The 21,246-nt window shown below is 34.8% G+C and overlaps 1 protein-coding gene across 3 annotated transcripts in view; it reads right to left on the bottom strand.

Moving 5' to 3' along the window:
• LOC126781659 (hemicentin-1-like) overlaps positions 1-21,246 on the bottom strand; it is a 372,002-nt gene that overhangs the window by 159,370 nt on the left and 191,386 nt on the right. For all 3 annotated transcript variants that reach the window (XM_050506615.1, XM_050506614.1, XM_050506613.1), the window contains exon 2: positions 14,871-15,064. In XM_050506615.1, the coding sequence (XP_050362572.1) occupies positions 14,871-14,967 (97 nt within the window). In that variant the 5' untranslated portion in view covers positions 14,968-15,064. The remainder of the gene's footprint in view (positions 1-14,870; positions 15,065-21,246) is intronic.

Below are 21,246 nucleotides of genomic sequence, written 5' to 3' on the forward strand. Positions count from 1 at the left end.
TTATTTAGCTGGTACATTTGGTTTTTGAAAACAGTCATTCATTTGTTTTTTACTCATTATTTTTTTCTTTGGCTTTGCTTATTACGGCACAATGGAAAACATGAAATATCGGTATATTTACGAGTACGAGTTCTACCGTGGCACCAGTGCTGCAGAAACAGCTCGAAGGATTAATGATGTGTACGGCGCTGGTGTCGCAAAAGAAAGCACGGTAGGTTTTTCGTTTCAACGTTTTCGTTCTGGGAATTTCGACCTTCAGAACCAACCCCGTGGACGGCCGGAGACCAAAGTAGAAAATGAAGAATTAAAGGCTATTGTGGAAGTGGATCCATCACAAAGCATACGAAAATTGACTTAGAAAAAGTTACTTGTGAGTGTTTGGTGGACTAGCGCCGGTGTCGTTCACTAAAGCTTTCTAAAATCTGGCCAAACGATTACAGCAGATATCTATTATCAGCAACTGCAAGCCATGAAGGAAGAACTAATTGCTAAACAACCGAGATTGGTCAATCGCTCTAGACCACTGCTGCTTCACGACAATGCAAGACCACACACTGCACAACAAACAACCAGTAAGTTGGATGAGCTATCATTGGAATGTCTACGACATCCACCGTAGTTCCCAGATCTTGATCCAACAGATTACCATTTTTTCCGGAAGTTGGACAAGTTCTTACAAGGAAAAAAAATCAACTCCGATGCGGCAGTCCAAACCGCCTTCTAAGAGTTTGTTGATTCTCGCCCCCATGGTTTTTTTAGTAAAGGGATCAATGAACTACCTATGAGATGGCAAAAGTGCACAACGGTGCATACTTTGAGTAATTAAATATATTTTACAAAAAAAAAGACTATATTCCTCCCGTATGAAACGCCAATTTCATAAGCATTGTACGTACGTATCATTCGAATTAGACATATAAACGCAAAATGTAATTGCTTGGCGATAGAATATCTTTCATTTTTAAATAACATTTGTATATTAAAATTAAACATTATATATTTTTTCGTAGTAAAACTAATTAACGTACACACAAAATTCTAAAAAACATTAACATTTTAAAATAATTAAATAATACTGTTCATTTACTAAAATCACTGTTTGCGTATAATGTTACGAGTACTAACAAGCTTTCATATTACGAACTATAAACACATTACGCGGCACTCTTATTAAAATTTAAATGAAATTTTTACAGTAATTATAACGAGGAATTTTATATCTTAATATAAACCTTATATACAATTTAACTAACGAATCAAGTGCTATATAACTACAGGCGCAGCTGGGACATAACGTTTTAGCTTCCAAGGTTGGTGGCGTATTGACGAAGTAAGGAATGATTAATATTTCTTAAAGTGCTAATGTTTATGGCCAGTGATGGCAACTTATTACCAGGTGCCTATTTTTATTGAAAAATAAATATAAACTTCATATACAATTCAACCAACATTTAAAAAAAAAAAAAATATCCTGGGACATTTTTTACACACGGCCATCTGATCCCAAATTAAGCTTGTACAGAGCTTGTACTATGGAAACCAGACAACTGATATACTACATATACTATTTTTCTTTTCCTTCGGTGTGAAAGGCAAGAATCAACCAATATAAGCATCAATATAATTACAGGCACAAGGGACATACCATCTTAGTTCCCAAGGTTGGTGGCACATTGACAATGTAAGCGATGGTTAATATTTCTTACAGTGCCAATGTCTAAGAGCGTTGGTGACCACTTACCATCAGGTGGCCCATATGCTTGTCAACCTTCCTATTCTATATAAAAAAAAACCAACCACGTCAACCGGCTCGTCAAAAAAGGTGTAACGATGGTTGTATAAATTTATGTGGAATAAATATTTGAAAGTTGGCAGATTTATTTAGTTTTGCACTGTGAAGATAGATGGCGCTGCACCACATCAACTACCATACTGTGCATCAAGTTGTCATTAGAGTTGTATAATTGTTTATTGTTAAATAAACTGGCAAGACAACGTGTGTCGGATTTTACTAGTATTTTTTAAATTAATCATACCAATATCACGTGATTCCAATTAACCCGCATTGCAGCATAGTGAATAAACTTGTTTTTTTTTCAAATATATTATCTCATAATATTACTTTGCTGCTGAATTTCTCATTTTAATTTGAGCAAGGATGTAATAATATAAAGTAGACCATCAAAAAGGTTCTGGTTGTAGTACAATTATATTTATTTGAAATATAACAACAAATAACAGTACATAGTAACAAATAATAATTGCATTAAATATATGTAATAATTTCAACGATGGTGCCAAAAGTAGCGAGGTAATAGTTCTCTTTTTTGCAGCAATCTCCCAATTTGACTCAACGACTGCTACTCGTTAACTAAATTTGGCAGGTTTCCCGTTTTTATGCAAAGCAACCGGCCGACCTCAGCGACCTCTTAATGAGCAAACCAGAACCAATTAGTTTACCATAAAAACTTTTCTCACTTTTATTTTTTGGTAATTTCACTAATCGGCATTTCACTTCAGAAAAGTTAGTTATTAAGTTTGATAATAGAATTAGTGATCCTTGAAGTAGTGGATATCGAGTATTTTTATGTTTAGCATAAAAAGCATTCTGAGCAAAAATATAATAAATATATATTTTCACTGGTATCATTTGAGCTTTCAATATCTTAATACATAAACTGCTAGTAAATAATGACGAAGTCTCTCTATCGGTTTACCCTCTCTAGTATCGACCACATCTTGACATAGCAGTACAAGCACTTGACACAGCGGTCAAGAGCAAAAAAGGCTATAGATTTCAAGGTCCTGAATGACGAATTAAGCACATGAAACTTTGTGGTGCTTGCTCCAGTTCGAATTCACATACATCATACATTTTTCTAGCCTTTAAGCTATTTCAGGTATTTTCCGCTTGATGGGTTTGAAAAAAAAATACAACTGAATATGATATCAAATTACATATACTTGCAAAATTTTAAGCCTACACAACAATTAGACGTAAGTTAACTTTGATTTCATATATTATCTGTATCAAAATTTGGTGAGGGCCATTGATCTTCAACAGCGACAAATTGAACGTTAATGAATTTAAATTACCTGTTCGAATGTGTGTAATATTTTCATTATTACAGTTAGTCTTACAGTTCGTAAGATTTTAGATAACATTTTACGAATAATTTTCCCTTACTCGGGTTCAGGCCCCTGTTGCTTAGGGGGCCCCGTATTTTTGATACGGCTGATACGGTGGTAGCTACGCCTCTGTTTATTATATATTATTGTAGTTGCATACTACAGCATATAAATCGTATAAAAATAGACATACTTGTTACAAAAGATAAAGCATATTAAAAATATCCATCGTCTATATAATATCCACTCATTTTTCGTGTTCAATAAAGTCGGTGGTTACGTTGATTCCTCGCGTGTCAGAACCTAATACAGTTCATCGCTATAAAAATACCTGACATAGGCATAAAAGTCACACTCGTTCCTAGAAAAAGCGACATGAATTTAAAATATTAGTTGCGTCTATTCCATTAGGACTGAGTTAAAAAAAGTAAAAGAATCAGAAGGAATGGATAAAAATGATTATTTTCATAAAGCTCCGTAGCTTTTTTTAATATTTCAAGGTTCGCTGAATGTTATTAAAAATGTTTTTTTTTTCTGATTATGGAATCCTATATAAATCCACCAGTTATTTGTAACAATGTCGTTATATTTGAATCTGAAATGGTTTTTTGCTTATTTAATATTTTCAAAGAACTATTTTTCACGATAACAGTACAGTAGTAGCCTGTGAATATCCCACTGCTGGGCTAAGGCCTCCTCTCCTTGATGAAAAGGTATGGAGCTTATTCCACTGCGCTGCTCCAATGCGGGTTGGTGGAATATACAAAATTTATTGAAATTAGACACATGCATATTTCCTCACGACTTATGCCTTCACCGTCAAGCACGAGATGAATTATAAACACAAATCAAGCACATGAAAACTCAGCGGTACTTGTCCGGGTTTGAACCCACAATCATCGATTAAGATTCACGCGTTCTAACCACTGGGTCATCGCGACTTATTTTTCACGATAAATATGTTATATTTAAAAAAAATTATATACATTTCTTTTGAGGATGTAAAGTTATAAAACAAAATTATATATAAAAAAAAACTGTTTATTGAAAAAGGTTATATGCTATATAATTTCATGGTATGACCCTAAGGAGCGAAGCAGTAACCATAAAACGTCAAGCAATATGGCGAACTCTATGAAGCAGACATGTATATTTGTATAATTCATATTTATCGTGGGTTAAACCTCGGAGCATCATAATAATAATATAAGCATGGATATACAGATATATTTCTATTACATACTCGTGTTTTTATACATAATACTGATATAAATTAAAAATGGAAATCTCTAAGTGAAATAAATTTACGTCTCAAATTTGTCTATAAATATTGCAAATTATTCTTATATGGTATATATAAGTACAAAACTTAAAATCAAAGATTTAAGTACATTGCGATGTAATCAGCTTGATGTTTTTTTTTTTTTATATGTCCAGGATGGCAAATGACTCTACTCCACCTGATGGTAAGTGGTAGTAGAGTCCAAACACGACGACGGCCAGTACAGTCGGGAAGAATGTTCTGTACTAGCCGTCACCACCTTGCCGGCCCGCAAGATGCACCTTCACGCCTCGTTTGAAGGAACCCGGGTTGTAAGAGGAGAGGAACACGTGAGCTGGTAAGGAATTCCATTTTTTGGTAGTGCGACAAAGAAAAGATTTGCCAAATTTCTTTGTGCGCGATGGAATTGATGTCACAGTTAGGCGGTGTCATCGAGAACCAGCTCGCGTGGACTTAAGAAGGAAGGGGGAAGCAGGAATTAGAGAGAATAATTCCTCAGAACACTCGCCGTGATACAGTCGATAGAAAGCGCTCAGTGCTGCTATCTCGCGACGCAATTGTAAAGGTTCAAGGGTGTTTGTGACCTTTACGTCGCCAATAATGCGTACTGCACGTCGCTGCAACCGGCCCAAGGCCTCCAGTAGGTACTTAGCGGAGCCATCCCAAAGGTGCGAGCAATATTCAACGCAAGACCGTACCTGTGTTTTGTATAACAGGCACAGTTGTTGTGGCGTGAAAAAACGCCGCACCTTGTTCAGAACTCCGAGTTTCCGTGAAGCTGTTTTTATAATAGCCTCGATGTAATCCCTTGGACTAAGGTCGCAGCGAACGTCCATCCCCAGCATGGCGATTTTGCTTTGTATCATCAGCGGTATGCCAAAGAGGGAGGGATGAGGGTAAAATGGTGACTTTTTCGCTGTGAGAGCGCATACGTGTGTTTTCTTGGCATTAAACTCAATAAGATTATCAGAACCCCATTTGGCGATGAGCTCTAACGTCCTATCGAGTTCAATGACAAGATTCTCCCGCCTCTCCTCAGTTTCCGCCCGCCCAGCCACTGCGCGTCCGTGGTATCCACCATGCACTGTAATATCATCTGCATAGCAATGTATGTTCCCAAGGGAGAGCATATCATTGATATGCAAAAGAAAGAGTGTGGGAGATAGCACAGATCCCTGGGGGACCCCAGCATTCACTACATAGAATTGTGAAGCGCAACCATCTACTAAAATACGAAGGCTACGCTTGTGTAGGAAGCTGGCAATCCAGGTGCATAGCTGAGCAGGCAGACCATATGCCGGTAGCTTGGAGAGAAGACTTCTGTGCCAGACCCTGTCGAAAGCCTTGGAGATATCGAGGCTGACAGCCAACGATTCTCCATGCTTGTCGATAGCTTCACCCCAGAGGTGTGTTACGTACGCTAGAAGATCACCTGTGGACCGTTTTGGTCGAAACCCGTACTGACGATCATTAATTAGACAGTGATCTTCTAGGTAATGGATCAGTTGGTTGTTTAGAATCCGTTCCATCACCATACAAAGTACTGAGGTGATAGCTATTGGCCGATAATTTGCCGGGTCAGACCGATCCCCTTTTTTGGGAACCGCTAGCTTTCCGTATATCAAGTGATTGCATCTCCGCACGCACATCACGTTGCCTGATTTTGATGTCAAGCATCGTGTGGCCACATGAAGGTATTGTTGGTGGCTGCGCACTAAAATCATTGATCACAGAGTTGTCGGCAAAGAGTTTAGCCAGGAGGTCGGCTTTCTCCTGCGGACTGTAAGCTAGCGATCCGTCCGGATTTCTGAGCGGTGGCAGCGAAGGTTGGCAGAAATTGTTTTGCACAGACTTGGTCAGACGCCAGAAGCTACGGGAGCCCCTAGGATGCGAAATAAGGTCATGACCAATCTGTACAATGCGCTGTGCATCCGCTCTCGTGTATGCCTTCCTACAGGACTTGGAATTTTTATTGTAGTTTGCTTTCAGTGAGTCAATGTTAGATGCCCCGCTAATGCAGCCGTTGATCCACGCGCGATATGCCGCCTGCTTAGATGATACAGCGTCGGCATATTCACGAGTGAACCAACGGTTACGCGTACCCCTATTGATGAGATTTGAGCTAGGAATGTAGTATTCGATTCCTAACATTATCCCATCAGCAACAGCAGCGGCACTAGCTGTCGGGTCATTCCCACTGAAGCAACGTTCCTTCCAAGGGACTGACACATAGTAATCGCGCATACCGTCCCAATCTGCCGACTTATAGTGCCAAACGCGACGTTTGCATACCGCTGAAGGCGGCAGCTTGGCCTGTGGCACTTTGGTAGATATAAGGCCGTGATCCGAAGAACCAAGTGGAGCTTGAACCACAACCTGATATTCCACCGGGTGAGAAATCAGCAGAAGATCCAGTAGAGAAGGCGCTTGCCCATCAATGTCTGGGATCCTGGTGGGCTGATCAACCAGTTGGGTCAAGTCGTGTGTGAGAGCAAAAGCATGAGCAGCTCTTCCAGCATGGTCAGTTTTGAGGTATTTCAACCATGATTCATGGTGAGCATTAAAATCCCCCAAAAACACCAATTCCGCGTTAGGAAACTGCTCTTGCGCAGCATCTGCCACCCGACTAAGATGGTCAAATAATCGGCTTGTCTCCAAGTCACCATTGTGGGATCTGTAGAGGCACACGTAGACTCGGCTCTGACGAACCAGGTCCACACGTACCACCAACATGGAGAAGGAGGGGTCTTCCAAGCAGCGCAGTCGGTGACAGCAAACATCCGTCCTGACGAACAAGCATACTCTGGCTTTCGCTTTGAAGGATTCTTCAAGCATGTAGCCGGGATAGTTAAGGTAGCTGGTGTCGGCAGGGCGGAGTATTTGCGTCTCCGTGAGAAACAACATTGCTAGCCGTGCTGTCTCGAGATGGTGGTGGACAGCGTTGAGGTTAGCGTGGAGTCCTCGGATGTTAGAGAACTCGACCTCAAACAGCGTGGGTATGGTGGGGGTGTGCACCGCTGCACGACCGTTATTTCTTAGTTGCGCTACGATTTGGAAAAATAAGGAAAAGAGACGTGAAGCGAGCAACGTATTGCCACGATAGGGATGGGCAAAGTATGGAGGCGTGTTTTCCCAAATGGTTGCCAAAAGGGAAAATATACTGATCCGCCGGACGGAAGGGCCCCCGAACCCCCCGGAAGTGGCCGCCGGGACCCCACCTTCCGGTCACCAACCGGCACGACGGTCCACCCCGAGATTATGCGTGGCCTGGTGGGGCAGCCTAACGAGCTGGTTAGGCACGCTCGGGCCCCTGTACTATGCCACGGGCGGCCAGCGGAACAGACGTTTCTTCAGGTTTCCCTATCCGGCAGGTCAATACAGTTTCCCCCGGCATTGGTTCAACAGCCGTCTCCACTGGACCAACACCCATCGCGGCAATACTCGTTCGGGCACTGGCTGTACGCTGGCTGACCTCGAAACGCGGCTGCAAGCCACTTCACGAGTTTTTCACCATGCGTACGGTGGTAATAAGCCAGGCGGATGTTAGCATCCTACCACCAGATGAGCAGATGGTCGCTCAGATATCCCTTAGTCGCCTCTTACGACACCCATGGGAAAGAGAGGGGCAGTGAAATGTATTCTTTCTCCGTCACTGCACGGATAATGTTTATTATTATGTAAATCTTAATAACATCAATGAGATTAAAATTAAAAAATGCTACAGAATTCTTGATTGCTAAATATTTACTATTCACAAAAACATAGTTTTCTATTATTTTTTATTATTTGTAGAACACTTCGAAATTACAAACCAATAAATCGAGTGGGTGCTCTCTGCACGTGTCATTTTGAACCGCTTTACATTCGCTGTGGATAAAATATGTATATTTAATACAAAACAAGCACGCCCTTAATCGATTCTAGTGAGATGCCGAATGCATTTCGAAGAAAATAAATAGAGAACAAAAGAATAGTTTTTGGGGGTAAAGGAAAAGATTTGTAGACCGTATTCTTTTTGTGAATAGACCGAAAGAAAATTCGCTCTTATTTAAAATCGGCGAACAATAAGTTCGGAAAAATCGGTAACGGGTTAACGTGATTTTATTTTTACGTATGCAATTTTTTGTGGAATACAAAATAAATTATCGTTCGAATTTCATATATATTTTTACAAGAAAAAATTTTTGTTTGGAAATTTAGCCTTTAACAATAGTAATAATTTAAAAGATAATTTTTTGCCCAAATCGCGTAAGCTGAATCCAAAATCAAAATATTATTTATTAAAGTAGGCTTGAACCTTAGTGATGTTAATGGATTAAATTAAATGTAAAGCTACCACCACCCTGGTGGATTGAAATTGAAGTGGTGGTGGAGAAGAAACTCAGTAGTTCACCATTAATTTTCATAGGTATGTTAAATAAATATCATTAAATTATTATCGTTTATCCTGTATGAAAACCAACAATTTTTTTTTGACACTATAGATACTTATTTATTAATGCTTATTGAAATGAAATTTAAATTATTTTATAGTTAAAAATATTTACTATATATTAACATAGAATCAAATACGATATCACTGGAAGGAAAAAGGTTTTGTAATAACAAGAAACATGATGTGTAGAATTATTAAAATAATTTGAAATTCGGAGGTAATGTTGTATGTGCCATACAAATGCAATAAATATTAAATATGATGTATTATTCAAGCTAAAGGCTTAAAACAAAATAATTTTCAAATTTAATAATAAATGTCAAAATACCAAACGACTACAGGCATGCTTAATAAAAATGACCCCTCAAAGTTATTCCACGACCGAGCTGCCATTAAAATACAACGTACTGGACAATCCATGTGTTATTAACAGAACTTCAACCTTATAATACAATAACTTTAAGGTTGAAAATCACAGTTCATGTTACGAGAACCTTGTAGATTTTTTATTTTTGAAATCATAATATAAGTACAAAGCAACTGACAAGCGCATTAATAAAAAACTTTTGAGACCGCTGCAAAGGGAAAACTCAAATATGACGCTTTGTTTCAATTCATTTGGAATTCAGAACATGTTGTGTCCCACCCGATGTTATGTCATGTAATATATGGTCAGTTTGAACGGCTCCCGACGAAGCATAACTAAACTAAACTTTCGGGCTCAAGATTTATACGATCAATGAAAACTACACATCAAAAACTTTTCTCTTTATTATTCAAGCAAGAATGCAATTCACTTAAAGTTTTCATTCTATCAAGAACATAATAAATTGTTAAAAATATAAAGTGTGTCACTACAACTAGCTTGATACGCATTCGCAAGGTTCAATTTTAATCTAAACTAAGAAGGAAAATTGCTTATGAACTTGTAGCACCTACAGCACCACTGCAGGATGGACATACAGGTGGCAGAATTTCATCCGATATTTTTTGTTCCATCCATCACATTATACATGATAATTTAGTGGATGCAAATTCGGGCAAGCAACTTCTTCTTATTTAATTTAGATATATATACAGTTCTGTCCACTAGAACACGTCAATCCTTTAGAAATAAAATTATTTTTATTATATAGATTTATTTAATCGTGCGCCTTGGGTTTGACCCAGAAACTAACTAGATTGTCTTTGGAACTTCATCCTGAAACAGCAGTAGAACTCTCTATGTTTCTTCCAAGAAAGACAATTTCAAATAAAACAGTACAAAGTTATAAGTAAATAATAAAATAACATTTTATTCTCAGCTCCGTAAACGTTGACGTTTTTGTGTATTTTTTCTCGAATCCTCAAAAAGCATTTTTTTTAATTCATAGTAAAAAAACGAATAAAATAAAATATTCAATTTTTTTGAGGAACAGTTTTTATACGTTCGACTTTAAAATGCATATTTTATTTCTTTTATTTAATATTTGCACCTACATGGCCCGATGAATTTAACCAAAGATTACGAATTAAAATCAATGAAAGCTTTTTAAAACGCTGCATTTTGGTAGCAAGTACATTTTATACAAACAGTATATTCATTTAAATTATTATACTTAAAATACATAGATGGTAGAGCTTTGTGCAAGCTCGTCTGGGTAGGTACCACCCACTCATCAGATATTCTACCGCAAAACAGCAGTACTTGGTATTGTTGTGTTCCGGTTTGAAGGGTGAGTAAGCCAGTGTAATTACAGGCACAAGGGACATAACATCTTAGTTCTCAAGGTTGGTGGCGTATTGATGATGTAAGCGATGGTTAACATTTCTTACAATGCCAATGTCTATGGGTGTTGGTGACCACTTATTATCAGGTGGCCCATATGCTCGTCCGCCTTCCTATTCTATAAAAAAATAATTAATTGTCGTAATTAAAACAAGAAAAACATAATATCTAGCTGTTATTTAGTTATTAATGTTGCCTACATTTATATAAATTAATTTCAAAGTCATCGTCTCCATTTCGATAAATTCATTTTTAATACAACATTATAAAGTTACAAAGCTTTACGTTTGAGTCGTTTTTATTTGTGATGAAGTCGGATATACAAAAATATTTTTGATGATCATTATTTTTATTCTGATATTGACAGAAGCTTCAACGATTCTCGTTGTTGGAGAATAGCCAGATATTCGAAGGCATTTCAAGATTGCGGCTCCACTTACTTCACTAATGGGTCGCTCTTATTTACCAAGAACAAAAGGAATAATTAAGATTGTTTGGATTTAGCTGAAGATTGAGAAAATTTTACATTTATATCATATATAATTATTTTTTTTTACATTTAGGCATGAATTTAAAATTACATTGTAAATTGTAATGGCATTGTAAATTAAATGCAAACCAATTGCATTTCATTTACAATATTTACTATTAATATAATTATAATTTTACTGGTGGTAAAGCTTTGTGCAAGCTCGTCTGGGTAGGTACCACCCACTCATCAGATATTCTTCCGCAAAACAGCAGTACTTAGTACTTGTATTCCGGTTTGAAGGGTGAGTGAGCCAGTGTAATTACAGGCACAAAAAACATAACATCTTAGTTCCCAAAGTTGGTGGCGCATTGGTGATGTAAGCGATGGTTAACATTTCTTACAATGCCAATGTTTATGGACGTTGGCGACCACTTACCATCAGGTGGCCCATATGGTCGGCCGCCATCCTATTCTTTAAAAAAAAATTATATTCATGCTAAAAAATTTGGAGCTAGAAATCATGATTTTCGTAACGAATATATAAATTTAATTTAATTTTATAATTTAAGTGATTTTCTTTATGTAAGAGACGGGGGACGGGCAGACGAGCATATCGACGAGGACATCTGCAACACCCGAGGGCTTGCAGGTGTTTTGACGGCTTTTAAGGAATGTTTCCCGACCTTTAAGGAATGGTTGCCAGCCTTTATGGAATAAATGAGAGTAGCTAATGAGGTTGTTGCTGATTTTTCCCCGTAGAATCAACATACGGAGACGATCGTAGCTCTATTATGTATGTGTGATCGTGACCACTTACTGTCAGGTGGCCGATTTGTCTGCCTGACCTATTTTAAATAATAAATCATCTAAAATAACAACACCAAGGTAAAAAAAAAAACGAAAATAAGCTTACTATTTTTGTTATTTAATTAATCAACAATGAAAATGAAGAAAAAAATTACAACACAAAGAAGATAATGGGTCTATTAACGATAACAATGATACATTACGTTTAAAGGTATTCAAGTCGATGAAAAGCTAGTCGTAAAGCCTACAATTATTTTATTAAATGTTGCGTGGTTTACTTAGCCATAAATTGGAACAAACAATATAACGTATCGCGACAAGCGATCTTCGCCCGTGCTTGGCTTACGCAGTACTAATCTACATCTGACCGCACGCCCTACGCCCTTTTCATATTGCAGAGTTTTGAAACTATGAAGTACTATCGATTTTATTTTTATGTTTTCAATAACAATCTTTATCTTTTTTTATATAAACGTAGCGAGGACTGGGAGTTTAAGCGCAAACCTTGAAAGAAGTCCAGCAGTGGATGGCGATTGGCTGTTAATGATAATGCTGCTGACCTCTTTTATTTTGCACGTTTTATCATAGTTGCATTCATATAAATCGGAAATGTTAAGACATTATATATTGGTCTCACGTAGTAACGATACTCGGGAAAACGATTTAAAAACAAATTATTTTTCGTTAAAGCCGACTTCAAAGGGAAGTTATTAATTCAGCCTTACTTTTTTGTATGTTGCTTCGCCAATTATAAGCCAATTATCATAATTCTTTTTTTTATTCGAATGAAATCACGTAGGTTGTTCCATAAATAGGAGTGTAATAAGGGTAGAATAGTAATGAATCTTTAAATTGTATATTAAATTAAATAAATTATAGATAAAGAAGTTTTACCGTACCAATAATAATTAATAATAAGAAAAATCTACCCGTGACGATAAATTACAGTAAGGTGGAAAATTAGGGGACTCGTATCCTATTGTGTGAATGTGTTTTACTTTATACTTTTTCCGGCTATATATTTTAATACTAGAAATATACTTTCGCGAATGGGATAAACCATTTGAATATTAATATACTTGTGTTACCATGATCAAAAAAAATGTAATTTTGTTAAGAAGGACATTCGCCTTGTTGTCGTGTATATTAATTATTATTCATAATTAATATCTTTTTCATATTATATTTAAAAAAAAAAGAAAACAGATGTAGCTTTTATAGAAATGTGAAGAGATACATCTATATTGTCTGGCCAAAGAAAACCACGTTAAAGCACGACGTGGGTAATTATAAATAAGCAGATTAATAGGAAAATATAATTATTTAACGTTCGATTTATGGAGTAAGTTATAAAAAAAATGGTCAAAGAAGACATTTATTTAATATTACTAAGTCAATATTACTGCAATTGCATATAATAAATATTTGAGAAACAGAATAATAAATAAAAATATATCGAAATGATGAATCTAATATGAAGATATTATAAATTCCTGATTCGTACTAGTAAAAGTTACTAAATATGTATTATTACATTTACATGTTTAATAGCTGTTCATATCAAGACAGCATGAACCTAATAAGGTTTTATAGAAAAAATCCAAAGTACATAAATATTCCTTTGGAAAAAACTATTGCTATAATGCGTATCCATGTCAGTATATTACGAGACATTTTAAGAAATATTTATTATGAAAAAGAGGACTTACTTATTTCTTTATATAATTTTTATTTATATTTAAGCAGCATCAAAGTAAAAGATAAGATGATTATAATAAATAATACTTTTATTCAAAACCAACACGACTTTGTACAAAATGAAAATGTTTTCTTCAACCTAAAAAAATGTTTCACGCAAAAAGTACATGACTTCTCAGATATTATTTAACTTATTATTTTATTGTAAAATGTAAAATTTACAAAACCATAAAATGAATATTTTTTGCTATATTTTTTAATACAAAGTTTCAATTACATTAATTTTATAAGCTTAATTCTATAACTCAGAGTAAAAAAATGTTTATATTTCGATGTTTAAATTTTTTTATATTCATTTTGAGCTACAAATCTTTGTTGAATTCAGTTTTTTTCGAAGTCAATTATAGATTTATTTTTATAATTAAATTCTAACACAAAATATTGATTACATTTTGAACTATTCTATGAATACAAAATAACAAAACGAATAACTAGAGGCCGTAAGGTACGTAAACATGGTACTGCATTTGTTCTGTACAAATACGGGTTAAAATTGTAGAATTTCATTGTTCATTTATTGTAGAATTGTAATACCTACAGCAATTCTGGTCAACTCAACGCATTCATCCGTTAGTCTATGGCCAACAATCCTTCACATTGCTGTGTTTGGGTGAGCCAAATAGGTGATGCAGTATCAATAAAACAGACGGAAGGGACACGCATTGAAGCAAGCTATTATTATTGCATTTCAAAACATTTTATTTATATAAAATGTATGTCGTTGAACTTGGAGCCCAGATTTGGATATGTTGGACGTTGCTCGTTCGTAAAAATCAAATGTTATTTTTTGACACCAGGATATGTTACGTAAATTTTGAACCACGATATACGAGAAACCGGTGCATGTTGTTTCATAAACATTTATTTTACAAGCACTATTAGTGTAACGAAATACGAGACAGGTCCAGTTTGGTTATTCTGAAGAATAAAAAATCACATATCGTAATTACTTAAATTAATGAAGTTTTGCTAACCAGTTATAGTTTATTACTAACATCACCATTGCGCCATCAACCTTGGGAAATAAGATGTTATGTCCCTTTTGAATGTAGCTACACAACACACAGGCACAAGGCACATAACACCTTCACCAATCGGAAAACAACAATAATTCTTATTGCTGTTTGGCGGTAGAAAATGTTGTGTTATGATACATAAATAGAAAAGCAAGCTCTTACAAAGTCCTATCAAGAAAAGTAATTATTATTTTATAATTTACCTGTAATGATGGTATTTTGCGTCGCAGATGGGGATGTGGACACAGCGATGAGGACAAACGCTAACAAAGTCCGTTGCGCTGAACACACAGGGTACATTGCGTTTAATCTCTTGCCAGCATTGGTTCTAACTTCACACTCTGAATAATGTACTCCCTGGGCTTCTGATCCGACCAGATTTTTGTATCGTCCAGATCTGAAACAATTGACACAAAGTTATAATAATTTGTCTTAAAATCGCTTAATAATTTGGAACATACAGCTTTAAGTTTCATAAATGTATATAGTTAAAGTATTTTGTACATGTTATATATATTTTTACCCACTAAAATCTCTTTCTAAATATATATATATATAAAGATAATATATATAATATATATATATATATAATATATATATATATATATAATATATATATATAAAGAGACCATAGTAGGTAAATGTTTCACATTAAAAAGATAAATATAGCTCGGAAAGCACGTAAAGCCGTTGGTCCTACACCTGAACTCTTTCCGGTCGTTTCGGATTGCCGTCCCATCAGATTATGAGAGTTAGGGAATAGAGAGTGCACCTGTGTTTGCGCGCACTACTCTCTTGAGATTGGCTGCCGTGGCCAAAATCGGTCTGGAGGACATTATTATTATTACTTATTAAATAAATGATTAAACAAGATATCAAATAATTATATAGAAATTCGAATACTTGTCACAAAGTTAGTAAAGTAGCTTGATCAATTATCTGATCCAGCTATCTCAGACATTTCAATCGCATTATGTCCAAGCAAAAATAAAGGCGTTTTTTGTTCAGAAATCAGAATTAATCTGCAACAAACAGGTGATATAATACAGGTCACGCTAAATAATTAAAGTTAATTACATGGCCTGTCATCTCTTTCACGCTTCATTAGCTAGCCTGTGTGTGTGACAATGACATAACATGGCTTAACTAAACAGTGATGAATCACGGCCATTAATAAGGATATGTTATAATGAACTAACTTTGCCAAAGCTGATGATGTTGATTATTTACCTGTAGTCTTATTTATCTCTCGGTGTAAACATGAAATTAAACATAGATATAATGATGTGACTATTTGAAAAATTGCTTTATATTGTGATATTAAAATAATTATATTATTTAATTTGTGATTATTGTTATTATTCTATCGCCAGATGATAATTATTTGTATCTGTGTTTCAGTTTGAAGGGTGTTTGAAGAGTGATCGAATTTTTACAGTCACGTAATATATATCACCTTAATTCTTAGGGTTGATATTTCCTATTAATATTTCTTAGACTACCGATGTCTATATGGTGAGCTTATATATATATATAAGCTCACTTTAATTAAAAAGTATTAAGTAAGCGTTTATCATATTGTAATCATGGAAAATAAAATGTTTATTTTCTTATTATTTATAATTTATTAAACATGTAGATTCAACTAAACTATTGCCACGTAAAATAAAACGTTCTACTTTCATATTCCAGTGATATTATATGATATAACCTAGTGATAGATGGATCCCAAAGTCCGAAATTAATTTTATTATGCCTAATGAATTCACTAAACAGTTCCTTCTAACACTGTATTTTTTTAATTATCGTAATAGTATTCTCTCAGTATTAAAATTATTGACAGATATTGAAAAAGGCGATAAAACAATTTCCCACTCAACCGAAAATATCACCATAAAATCATCGGCCATTTCCGCCAATAGGACGAATAATTAGATCATTCTAAATGCGAAAATCACGTCGCGAGAAATTTAAATAATTTTACATCACAATAAAAGGTCAGATAACCAGTTTTATAATACAAAATAACGCTTCGAATTGCTCTACATTTCTTTCATCATTTATACGCTACAAACATTTTACGTAATTAAATTACAAATATATATATATAAAAAAATCGCTTAACTGAATCCGGTGGGTTGATATAAAACTCTACGTTTTATATTGCGCTAGGACCCAAATACGGGGTACGAGAAAAAGCAGCCAAATTGAATTATGTTTCCCCATCAGTATGTATAAGATTGATATTGAAAAATAAATCGTTTTCACCGCCTCACCCATGAAGACTGTAGTATAAAAAACGTGCAGTAAAAATGTTTCTCATCGCTATAAAATATAAAGGAGATAACTTAGTGAAATCGTCTGAATTTTTCATTAAAATAAAAAGAAAATAATATATTTTTCTCTAAAATTTTCTTTATAAAGTTAATTAACTAAGTAAATATATATATCTAAGCTATAGTATAAAAGCACGATGTTCTTAAGTTTTTATTATTTAAATTACTGATAGAATTAAAAAATAGATAATTAATTTCTGAGATAAAAATAATTTTGTTATCTTATCTTGGTTATTTAATATTGATATTTGTGTTGAGCATTATGAACATAAAAAAACTTTTTTAAGAATTTGATGAAGATTTTTCGCTAACTGAATGTCGACTCGTCAATTAATCGGCTTAAGAGTACCAATTAATCAATTGGGTATACGGTGCTGCGTTAACAATTGGCTATTCAAACCAATTTCTAGAATTTTAATATAGCACGTAGGTAGTCTACCTATTAATATAGTTATATATTATAGTATGTTTATAATTTGAATCGTTACGTTGCATTATTAAATTAAATACAAAGCTGCTGTACTGGTTTGAAATGTCGATTCTACCTCGAAAAAGCTCAGTAGTCACTTTTGTCCACAAATTTACATAGGCTAATTAAATTATAAATATTACGTGAATATATTAAAGCACAGAATGTATTTGCTGTAAATAGGTTGACAGATATGGGCATCAGACGGGCCATTTCAAATAAAAAAAATGTTTTAATTATTTTATATTAATAAGCTAATATATCCCGAACGCGTGAATCTCAATCGATGATCGTGGGTGCAAGCCCGGGCAAGCATCACTGAAGTTTCATGTGCTTTATTTGTGCTTATAATTCATCTCGTGCTTGACGGTGAAGGAAAACACCTTGAGGAAACCTGCATGTATCTAATTTCGCTAAAATTCTGCCACATGTGTATTCTACCAACACGCAATATAATACGATAAGCTCCAAAACCTTCTCTTAAAAAACGAGAGGAGTCTGTTACTATACTATTATATTGTATATTACCTGAAATTGTAATAAATGTGACTTTAAAAAAAATCCCACTGACTTTCTTTCGCTGGTTCTTCTCAGGTCTAAGGTATTTATTTACGACCCAATGGTAGATTTATGACAATCAATAACTAAGTTTAACACTTATATAGTGAATAAAATTATTTGACTTTGACCTGATTAAACGTGGTCATCACCGCTTATAGACATACGCACCATGAGAAATATTTACCATTCCTTACATCGCCAATGAGCCTGAACCTTGGAAACTAAGATGTTATGTCCCATATCCCTGTAGTTACACTGGATCACTCACTCTTCAAACCGAAACCCAATAAGGGCACACGGTGCTGTTTGGCGGTAGAGTGGGTGGTACATACCCAGAGGTTGGTATGTATTGATTTTCATACAATATTTTGAAAATCAATTGCTAAAAATAATCGAATTTAAATTAAAATAAAGTGACTAGGTTCTCTTCAGTTCACATTAGAATCTAAATACACTTCCTATTCATAAAATTCAAACCACAGAAAAAGTTATAATTATTTTGTGGCGGTAGTTTAACATGTGGCTAACCTATTCAGAGAAAACTTGGCTCAGCTTTCGAATTAAAACTATTACTATCAAAATATTGTAGCAAATAAATTATCTGATCAAAATTATCTTTTTATTCTGATTATTATTAAGAAACTTTATCGTATAAAATTATCACAATCATTCTTAACTTATGCGTCGAATTTTCTATACAGTATAGTTTTGAGTAAAACAAAGGGAAGGGAATAAGAAAATCCTGAGTTATTAACCGTAAAGTTTTAAGTAGACTCGGAATTTCTGTATATCTATACTCTTTATAACACTTCAACATCCCTTCTTAAATGGAAATAAAGGGTATATTAGGGGGTCTGAAAAACCTTTTTTCTAGACTAAATTTTATAAATTGGCTTGGCTACTGCCAATTATAATACCTTATAATATATTGTACTCGTTTGAGCGCCTTGAAAACGGGGATGGTCACAGCGTCAGCCAAAGTCAAATGTTTTTAATAAAAATATTTTCAAAGTGTACATTATTTTTTCAAAATTGACGTTTTTTTTTTTATATATTCGCCGGGAGGGCAAATGACTCTACTCCACCTGATGGTAAGTGGTAGCAGAGTCCAAACGCGACGACGGCCAGTACAGACGGGAAAAACGTTCTGCACTAGCCGCCTTCGCCTTGCCGGCCCGCAAGATGCCTCTTCACGCCTCGTTTGAAGGAACCCGGGTTGTAAGAGGAGGGGAACACGTGAGCTGGTAAGGAATTCCATTTTTTGGAAGTGCGACAAAGAACGGAGTTGCCAAATTTCTTTGTTCGCGATGGAATTGATGACACAGTTAGGCAGTGACATCGAGAACCAGCTCGCGTGGACTTAAGAGGGAAGGGGGAAGCAGGATTATTTGGCTGCGGTAATTTAGATACGTGAATATTGAAAATCGTACATAGTTTTGTATTTATTATATAAAAGTGGGTGAGAATACCAAATATGTTTACAAATACTGACTTACTTGGTAAGGCTTTATGTAAGCCCTTTTTGGTATTCTAGACCAAATAGAAATACTTAGTATAGTTGTGTTCACGTTTAAAGGGTGATCCAGTGTATATACAGGTACAAGGAAATCAATGTTGATAGCGCATTGACATTATAAGGGATATAATATTAATTACAGTGCCAATATCTATAAGCTACCACTTATACTTAGGTGACCCATTTGTTAGTCTACGTACCTATTTGAAATAAAATAAAAATGTATAAAAAATCGCTTAAAAGAAAAAAGAGTGTGAAGTGAACAGAAAAAAAGATGCCTAATAGCTGACCTCCTGCCCCTTCTAGCATGTAGACGGAAACTATTACTTATATAGTTTACAAGTAAAAATTAAATAATTACTTTACAAATCAGGACCGCGTGGAATGATTGGAAAAAAAATTCATAAGCGATTATTAATAGTTAACTGTTCAAAAGAATCTTAATAGGTTTAACGATTTATTTTAATAGACTTATTTATAAATTATCCTCATTTCTTTGTGATAATAACTTGAATCTTCGGCTTAATGTTAACTGACTTAGTACTGAGCTATCGATTAGCGTAGCGGTGGACGATGGTCATGCAATTGTTGGGGAAGCCTTATGCGTGAATGTTTATTATGTTGTCATAGTTATTATCTACAGCTTGTAAATCTGTTAATGTAAACCAATGAAGTGGATACTTTAAAAGTTATTTAGTAATAAATTATATGCGAATTTCAAATTAAAATCTGTCTTATACAGCTCTATGTATGAGCTTTATTTCCATTTGGTGATAAAGCCCAAAGGACACTAAAAAGTATATTTTTTTCTCTTCAGATATTTTCAGTATTATCCCGGAAATAGGAAACTGGTATATATTTTTGAAGTACGGGATTACAAAAATTTAATCTCTCCAGTCGCGTGAGATCCTATTGGACTATAAGAGCGAAGGAATAGAGTGCACCAGTGCTTGTGTATCTTGTGCACCATAAAAAGTCGTGCACAATTAGAGCACGTCGAGAAGGGCTCCATGACTAAAATCTGTCTGGAAGACGTCATCATTCTAAATTCTCCAAATTCATTTTTATATTTTTATCATTCATAATAATCGTTATACATATAATAAAATTGTAACAGGCCGATGTCTGTACATTAGAGATGGGTCTAATGTAAACTAATATAAGCATGGCTATTATTTGGTTCTGTGTATGGCTTCTATGTGTGAGTGGCGGCTCGTCGTACATTCGTTCCACACGAAGAAGACTTCTTGAAAACAGTGATCGGTTATTTTTTTTATTACAATAGTGCACCACACATATAAAATAATACAGGCAGTCATAGGGACTGCCGCTAGAAGTGAATACTTAAAACTGTTAAAAATATTTATCCGATTTCCACATCTATTGTCACTCCAAGTAATAATTCCATCCCTTTTTATTATATAGCCATTTATTCAATATAATACACAGTATGTCGCAAACTGGGTACTACATATTAATACAGCTTAATTTAATATAGTAATATAATATTATTTGTCTATACTGTTAATATTTACATAAATTTTAATCATTACTTCCTTCATTAATTTCCACAATACTTAAATTATTTGTACTTTTAATGATTTCATTATATTAACATTAGCATATCGGTGACGTGAAGGCACGAGTCTATCTCCTACTATAAACCAGCGCAACGCGCCTAAAGAAGTTTCCACTTC

Source organism: Nymphalis io, chromosome 4, assembly GCF_905147045.1.
Source record: "Nymphalis io chromosome 4, ilAglIoxx1.1, whole genome shotgun sequence".
Classification (NCBI taxonomy): domain Eukaryota; kingdom Metazoa; phylum Arthropoda; class Insecta; order Lepidoptera; family Nymphalidae; genus Nymphalis; species Nymphalis io.